The sequence below is a fragment of the Alternaria arborescens genome (assembly GCF_004154835.1).
Source record: "Alternaria arborescens strain FERA 675 chromosome Unknown contig_83, whole genome shotgun sequence".
Lineage (NCBI taxonomy): Eukaryota > Fungi > Ascomycota > Dothideomycetes > Pleosporales > Pleosporaceae > Alternaria > Alternaria arborescens.
The window spans coordinates 39,369-47,993 of record NW_021167938.1 but is presented as its reverse complement, the minus strand read 5'-3'; the positions used below and the strand labels follow the sequence as shown (position 1 = coordinate 47,993).

The 8,625-nt window shown below is 51.5% G+C and overlaps 2 protein-coding genes across 2 annotated transcripts; one reads left to right on the top strand and one right to left on the bottom strand.

The window, feature by feature from the left end:
- Positions 1-1,802: 1,802 nt before the first annotated feature.
- AA0111_g12514 (hypothetical protein) lies at positions 1,803-3,353 on the top strand (the record flags this gene model as incomplete). The annotated part of the gene is made up of 2 exons (XM_028646503.1): positions 1,803-2,065; positions 2,114-3,353. 2 exons carry the CDS (start codon positions 1,803-1,805, stop codon positions 3,351-3,353), a joined length of 1,503 nt encoding a protein of 500 aa, XP_028499902.1.
- A 353-nt stretch (positions 3,354-3,706) lies between these two features.
- On the bottom strand, positions 3,707-4,909 carry AA0111_g12513 (hypothetical protein; the record flags this gene model as incomplete). The annotated part of the gene is made up of 2 exons (XM_028646502.1): positions 3,707-4,482; positions 4,537-4,909. 2 exons carry the CDS (start codon positions 4,907-4,909, stop codon positions 3,707-3,709), a joined length of 1,149 nt encoding a protein of 382 aa, XP_028499899.1.
- Between the last annotated feature and the right edge of the window lie 3,716 nt (positions 4,910-8,625).

Here is an 8,625-nt window from a genome sequence, read left to right as displayed (position 1 = left end):
GCATCTATGTGTACACAGTTTCAAATATAAGCGCTGTTGTTGAGTTATCGCGTGTTGAGCGGAGGGCGCGCCTTCGCGCACGGTGGCCGCAAACTAGGGGTGGCCGCAAACTAGGGCGCCTAGCTTAGGTGCATCTCGACCTGTCATCTCTTAGTAGTCCGAATCTGTTACAAACGCGCCGCAGAATAAACGACAAGGTAATGGCACGCACATTGAGGCATAAACACAGTGATTTCTCGATCAAAGCGCACGCGCCAACAACGCTAGATCGACATTGCGATTCTCAGTCATGGTGTGGATTTTAGTGGTGGTGAGAGATGCGGGCCGGGGTGCGGGGCAAAGGACTTGCGACCCAGGCTGGAAATACGACCAGCTGCGATTTCTCCGGCACCACTACGCGCATCGGAAATCGTCGCAGTCAGGAACCTCGCAACATGCTCCATCGCAACCATTCGCGATGCGATATAACACGCATCCCCTATACGGAGCCCGCTTCACACTTCGATAGCCTCCCAGCGTCGCTCCCTGTCTTCAAAGACTCCGGACCGCCCCATACCGCGCTCGCCATTCCACGACGAAGGCCGTCGCTACTCATCATTGCCACGAACCGAACAATAGACAGGGAAGGTATATAACCAGAAGGTCTGCGTACAGCTACGGAGAGATTTAGGCGTCCCGATATTACAGGTGTGGTACAGTCGCCTTGTGCGTCGCGCGACGTTCATAGACCGGAATCATATCGGGTTGGTCGAGCGCCAGGTCAACCATCTTTGTCATTGGGGACTCGCAGTGATTGAGGCATCGGATAATGGAACATATACTCTGCTCATGCAAGCGACTTGCACAAAATCAGTCTGCTTCTGTTAGCCGCATTTCATGTGGTCGTCAATGCCTACAGGCTTTGGTCACAACGTTGACAGGCGGGATGCAGCGGAGCGTGACAAGCACCGTCGATCACGAGCATGCTGCAATGAACTTCAGTGCGGTGCTCCTCCGGTTCATGCACCTCTCAATTTCTGTGTATATGTTCGGTAGGCGTGCTGATCTTCCACAGGCAGTACTGGTGATGGTACCACGATGGAAACATGGCCGGCGTACAAGCCAATTCAGGGGCACAGCTGTTAGCGTTGAGCCTCATGTCCCCAGTCAGTTTATGTGGCTTGCATCGCGAATGCTGGCGCACACGTGTATCGGCAATTATCGATAGTGTCTTCCTAATGGGGCTAAGCGTACGCGATCTAGCCCGAAGCGATGATTAGCTTTCAGCTTCATGCGGCAATTTGCACCTCGCGATACGCCAGTGTTCGAGACTGCTCGATGGGCCGAAGCGAAAATAGTGTGCACATTGTGAGGCTGATGGGAAACTACCTTCTTTAGTCAAGTCAGACTCACGTGCATGGCATAGCTTCGCTTCGGCCTGCACGATTCATGCGCTTTGGCTACACGCTGTCAGTCCCCAGCACAGGCATCGTTGTCTTGGTTATCCATATCAGTGTAGTCGCTCTGCCGTCGCTCTCCCCGTGTTTCTAGACCAACATTTTTGCATTGTTAGCTTCTCATCTCAGCTGAACAGAGTGCGCCCTCGACCGCCATGGCGTACGCATCGCGGATTCAGCAATACTGGTCGCAAGGACCGACAGGTTAGACCTGTAACTACCACTCGGGCATGGCGGCGCCATCCCGCATCCAAACCAGCTCGACAAGAGGAAAGAAGTTATATAAGTCCCACTACCGCCGTAGGGAAGAGATCACCAACAACCTGTTCTTTACATTTATTAATATCTGGGGTCGCCAACTCAAAAATGCGTTACTCCTTCGCCGCCTCCACCCTTCTTGGCCTTGCTGCCGCCCTTCCTCAGAGAATCAACATTGACGCTGCCTTGGCTGTTCCTACTCCCTCGATCTTGGGACCCAAGATCGAGGACACAAAGCCTGCTGAGCCTACTTACAACCCCATTGCCGCTGCTTCTGCTGTTGCTGCTGTCGTTGAGAGCGAGGGTGTCATCCAGAAGCGTGATAGCCTAACGGTGGGGAAGCGTGATGCTTGTGATACACAGCCTCTTGGGTAAGGAGCTTACGAAAATTGGATGGCGTTTATCTGACTGTTTCAAAGCAACGGCCCTACTATCTCACCTGACACTGCCACGGCATTCTCCTCGGCTACTGAGTTGAGTGAGATCGCTCGAAATGCTGGGACTCCGTCTGGTTACAAGCAGTCATTTGTAGACGAGAGCGGAAGCTCCCAACAGATTGGCTACCTAACCTACAAGATTTACCAGACATACGATGTCCAGGGCTGTGCTGATGCCTGCGACGGCGAGAAGTACTGCCTTGGCTTCAATATCTACTTCGAACGCGACCCATCTCTTGAGCCTGGACCTAATTGCCCTAACCCCCCTTCCACGAACAACATCAAATGCTCTCTCTACGGTTATCCTGTCGCAGCCAAGGCTGCCACGAATATGGGCCAGTGGCGTCAAGACTTTCAAGTCGTGATTGCCGGTAGCAACGGTTATACCAAAACCAACAAAGGTCTGCCAAACGTGGATGACTTCAAGGCTCCGACTAGTCTACCAGCAGCTATCAACGCGCCTCTCGATAACGGCTTTGATACCTACAACGGCATGCGCCTTTTCAACGATAACCCATTCGACCCTACACTCTGTGCTGCTGCATGCAAAGCCCAAACGGAATACGACATGGCACATCCCGACTCTGATGGCACTTACAAGCCTTGCAACTTCTTCACCACCTATATCCTGACTCAGAATGGCGTCCCCCTTGGCACTTACTGCGCCTTCTACACACGCTCCTGGGACCCTAGCTATGCCGTCAACACTGGCTACTATGCCGGCGACGATGAGTACAAGGTAATCAACGCTGGCTCGTATGAAATCACCAGTCCCAACCTTTCGCCATCGCCATCGCCCTCTCCATCTCCATCGCCCTCTCCGTCGCCATCTCCATCGCCCTCTCCATCTCCATCGCCCTCTCCATCTCCATCGCCTTCTCCGTCGCCATCTGCTGTCGATGTCACTCCAACCCCAAGCCCAACCCCGACTCCCACACCTACCCCCGTCCCGACGCCGTCCGTTGTCTGCGGAGCCACCAACCTCAGACGAAGCGCCATGACACCCCAGCGAACCATCCGCATGGGGAGCGGCGCCCCATTCGACCCCGCTCTCTGCAAAAACTTCTGCCGCAGCCTGGGTACCTGCCGCAGCTTCGGGGTCCAAGGTCCAAACTGTGAACTGTATCCTTTCTCTGTCGCCCAGGTTCAATGGACTAGCGATGCTGATGGTGCGGCAACGAGCGTGTCATACAGGTTTTATGATATTGGGTGTGCGTTGTAGCCAATGTAATCTCCACAACGGTGCTCTTGTAGAAAACTATAATGTGTTCTGCTTCAATGCTATAGCATAAACTCGCGTAATTTAGATTTTAATCTTCTTCTTCTTCTTCTTCTTCTTCTTCTTCTTCTTCTTACGTTATGTCGAACACCCAATACAACGTATATGATAAAAGATTTTGACGTAGTGCTTTCCTTGTCTCGCCCAGACGGGTGAATGGAGACAAATATACGATTAAAGTGCTTTGACATCTTCGTCTTCCCTGTAATTGACGTCGCTAATTTCTAACGAGGGATGCAAGTACAAATTGTGCTTAAGAGATTCCTAGTTCGGGAGTGTCTGTAGTCTCTCCACTGTTAAGGAGGCAGAGATATCGCCCTCCGCCTTTGTTCCAACTTACTACCCTTGTCCTTCGTACTGTGTGGACATTGATGACTACACCACCTCTTATCCATCATGCTCAACCTATCCCAAGTCTTGACCACTATCTCGTCGGCGTGCGCCTTCACATCCACTTCTGCCTCATCTTTCCCCTCGACTAGGCGCTCCTTGAACTCCACCAACTTCTCATTGCAATCCTCATTGAAGGCGGCGATATGATCCTCCTTGAGCATAGCAAAATCAAGCCTCGTGTCATCAAGGTGTTCCTCGAACTCGACGCTAGCTGAGTTATGAAGCTCGGAGACTTGCTCGTAGGCTTGATCGAGGGCATCAGTCAAGAATCTTTGGAGGTGGGTCTTGGTAGCAGTGCTTATGACAGTTCGGATGACTGCCGCCGGCGTGGGTTTCTTGTTCGAAGTTCGACGATGTTGTGCGAGCGTGTCCGTACACTGGCTTGACCGTGGTGTCGGCGACAAAGAAGGCGACGGTGAGGGATCGGCAAGCATGCCTGGAAGAAAGTCTTGCAGAATGCTGGGAAGTTGTTCGCGCAGCAAGTCCGGAAGCACTTTCTGGACAGCGGATGTGACAATGTCTTGGAAGATGTCCACTTGCACGGTGGCGGTGGACGAAGGTGTGGATTTTAAGCTAGGTGACGGTGGGGAAGAGGCGCGTTCTGTTGGCGACGGCACGCATGTGGAATCTTGGAGGAGGCGCTTCGGTGGAGGAGAGTCAGGTGTCAAGCTAGTGCGAGCTAGAGGGTGTGCGTCAGCAATGTGTTGGTGCTGTGTCCGACTAGAAGGCTTACTATTTCTCGAGCGCTTGTTCGACACTTGCGCATACGAAGGCGGGGCGTCATATATCGCGTCTTCGAAAGGAGGGACTCCAGCTACCGCGTCCTCAATTGAAGGTACAGCTTTAGACGTCAAGTCTGCAGTGGTACGATGAGGTCCAGGTTTGGCACCCTGGATAGAGCTGAGAATTGACCAGTCTGCCTGCTGATACAAACGGGCGAACTGCGGGATGACCGGGACTCCAGCGAGTTGATGGGAAGCCTCGACAGCACTCTGAAGCCTGGCAAGGTTTTTCTTCCCAAGCCAATTAGTGTCGAACACAATGCGCACATCTGTCTCCCTCGCCAATGCTGAGAGCTTGTGGAAACTAGTTTCGAGGCTGGACATCCCATTGCCAAAACTGTGAGGGCACCATACAGAACAGGGTGTTTTGAGTGTCAGCGACAGCGTTCGCAGCCGGGGTTGCCCATGCCTTGCGATGTCGTGCAACGACCCATCCGGGAGGGAAATATCAACATCTCCAAGTGAGGTCTTGCCAGGCATAAGATTGTCACCTTCATAGCGAAGGGTAAAGAGTTGCTTGTCGTCAAAGCCATGAATTGAATAAGAATGTTCGAGCGACACCACGAACTGCGCGTCCGAATGCAGGATCTTTAGAGAACACGGCCACAGCACAGATACATCATTTGCAGAATATGCCAATGCGGCCACGCCTTCCTTGCGAACGAGACTAAGGACCATTGTTCATTAGTTCCCTTTATAGTGGAAGTTTACTTAACACTACATGACCCTTTTGCAACGAAGCAGGCGATATGCAGCGGCAAAAGAAACCCACCCACCCGGGCTTTCGCGTCGGTCGCAAAGAGCAGCCCTAACTCTGGTGCACCAACACCCGCCAGATCGTGGACCACTAAGCCCACCTTTCCCGTACTGCCTGTGCCTTGCTTGAGTATCGCCCCGAAGATACGCGCATCGAAAACGCGTAGATCGCGAGTTCGACCCGACGTGTCAAAGGCCTTGCTGTGAGGATGGCGTACTGGAGCTAGGCGCCAGGCAGTAAGAGAGGGGCGGTTCAGCAGCTGACGGCCGGCGGCTGGAGGCGATCGCGTGCGCGTGCGCGTGTGCGTACAAGATGGTGGGATTTAGATGATAGGTAGAGATACGGACGGAGGTCGAAGTTGTGGAGATGGAGACGGATGAATAGAGATGGAGATTGAATGGAGGAGGTTGGTGTTCAGCGCTGGCTGGGTCGGCCCTCTAGCCCCGTGTTTCCGTGGCCTGGGCGCTTGGCGTTGCGCTATGCCTGGTACATGATGCTTCGCGAATTGGCGCGTGTTTCGAACACCTGTATAGTGCGATTTGACGTTGCGAACCGCATTACCGTTTGTCTAGGGAGCGACGAATGTCACTCTCCATATGGCTCGAATTACGGTCAGTACGCATCGGGTTCGGTCCAGGCACCGATATCTCATTGACACCCCTCTGCTGAGGCGCCCTGCTTTCCTTCTGGGCGTTGGCATGCTCCGCCATAGCATAGCCCCGCTTCTTGCCCAACTTGATCAGACCAGCATGGAGTGCGGCTGAACCACAAAACGCGAGACAATACAGCCTTTCTCCTCTAGAACCTCCGCTGCACAGATTCACCACTATCTATTCGTCACGCAATAATCACGATTCTGCCCATGTTGCGCTGGACTCCTTCCAGCCCTCCCTATATATGCGATGTTTGATCTCAACAGCGTTCCCTTTACCGATCAGGATGGAAACGACAACCATCGCGTTTCCCGAGATGTGCAGCACATGAAAGGCAGCAATGATATTTGCGATAAATGCCGCAGTCTCAACCTAGATGTTGTGATCAGAGAAGCTCAGGGTGGCGGTTATAGTTTTTACGGGAAGCAAATCACAGCTCCGTGGGAACACGCTGAGCTTAATCAATGGGTTAGGGTTTTACGAACGAGGGTCGGCTTTCGATATAGACAGCAACAATACGACTGCGCGCTGTGTCGGGCACTTGGTGCGTCTCGGGTAACTCAGACACACTCTAACTATCAAGACGGTGGTGATGAAATTTGGGTCGATTATTATAACGATTGCTTCTCGAATCAGTTAAACAAAGCAAGAAAAAAAGCCTTACGCCTCATGTTGGTCGCACAGGGGAGCGACATGAGACATCGATATAGCATCAACCTCAGTGGTCGTTTGGTTCTACTTGATAGCTCCACTGATCCCCAAATCTTCTCACCGCAACCTATATCCCCGTCGTTCGATCCCAACCTTGTACTTTCGTGGCTCGATTATTGTACACGGCACCATCGGCTGCTCTGCCATTCCAAAGTGTTACCGGTAAACGGCGTCAAAGTCATCGATTGCACTACGTTACAATCGCCCGCATCAATTTCTCGCCCAACTCGACGGCGCGACAATAATGCGCGACCCAATGGACCCCCATACAGTGATTTCAAAGTCTCATTGGTCTACCCGTGGTTGGACGTTTCAAGAAGCTCTCCTGAGCCGCCGCCGACTTGTCTTCACTGACGACCAAGTGTACTTCCAATGCAACACCATGAATTGCTTTGAGAGCAATCACTTTCCGCTGGACGAGATGCATATAAAGGACAAATCGAAAACTCGCGAAACCATCCGCTCTGGTATTTTTGGGCAGAACAAATGCAAGACCTATGGGAAGCTCGTCCGTGATAAGGAGAGCTTAAACTATAGTTTTGTTCGATACCTGTCCAACGTGGAGAATTACACCAGCAGAAATCTCAGCTTTGACGAGGATTCACTCAATGCCTTCCAAGGTATCATCAAACAGTTTTCGCAAGAACGATATGCTTTCAATCACGTCTGGGGTTTAGCCTATCCTTCAAACGGCCCTAGAAGCTTGGATGTGTTTGTTCAATCGCTAACTTGGATGCACCGGAAGAAGACTAAAGCTCGCCGTCGAAACTTATTCCCCTCGTGGACATGGGCAGGTTGGGAGGGTCAAATTGAGTATAAAGTCTCGCCTCGCAAGAATGTATCGTTCAGTAACGCACTTCATGACTTACGATTCCATGGAATGGCCGGCGGGTCGTTGAGTTTGGAAGAATTGGATGAGAACAGAAGCCACGCTGTCTTAAGGATCACCGCAACAACGTTGTCACTAGTTCCGGACGTCTATGAAGGTGTAAAGAAGGCACGTAAGGTGTGGGGCATAGCCAGTCATGGAGCAAAACTATCATGGTCTAGTGGTAACCCTACCGTTGATGAGTTGGCAGAAAAGTTCAAAGACACCTCACGGTGGCAATTTGTATACATTGGCGGCTTTCTCAATCAATGTTTTGTAATGATATTGGAGTTGGGTGAGAGCGGTCGTACGTGGCAACGAGTTGGAATGTTCCGTGTTGATGCGTACCAGCAAACTTTCAGGAAGCTTATAGGGAAGCACATATCTACGTTCGATATAGAATGACAGCAACGATGATTTTGCAATTTCAACTGCTAGTAGCATCTCGTTAATCAGAGAGCTTCCTCCAGAGGCTTTATCCTTTCGACCAATCCCTCAAGGTTCATGGAAAGCAGATATTCACGTTAGCAATTCTTCTCGCCCGGCATATTAATGTGGATTCATCGGCATGCTATAGTAAGCGGTTGATTGTGCTTGGCAAAACTGAATTCGGCGTCCTTGAACCTCGTGAAAACACCAACAGTCTTAAGTACCATCAGCGACGTGTGGACCGTTTTCGGGTCGGAGCTTGCCGCCTGTCCTCATAGTAGGTACAGACTAAATTCTAAATTGTCCCAGCTCATAAGCTTGCATTCGGCTATGAAGTGCTTCTGGAAAGGCAGTACTACTGCTATTGTTCTATACTTGCTCTTGGCCCCACTAATGGCCTGTTATATATCGATTCTTACTGTGCAGGATTGAAGCATGCGACTGTGCTGTTGCCTCTATGAAATTGTTCTCGTCTAATATGAGAAGTGTGTTCGCCAATACCATACAAGCCGATCTGGCGTAGCCTGAGTTTAGGGCAGCCTTGACGCAAGCACGAACCTGTTGATAGGAGACAAATTGAAACTTGGAGACAGCGACGTGTAGGGCAGACGAGATGAAGGTC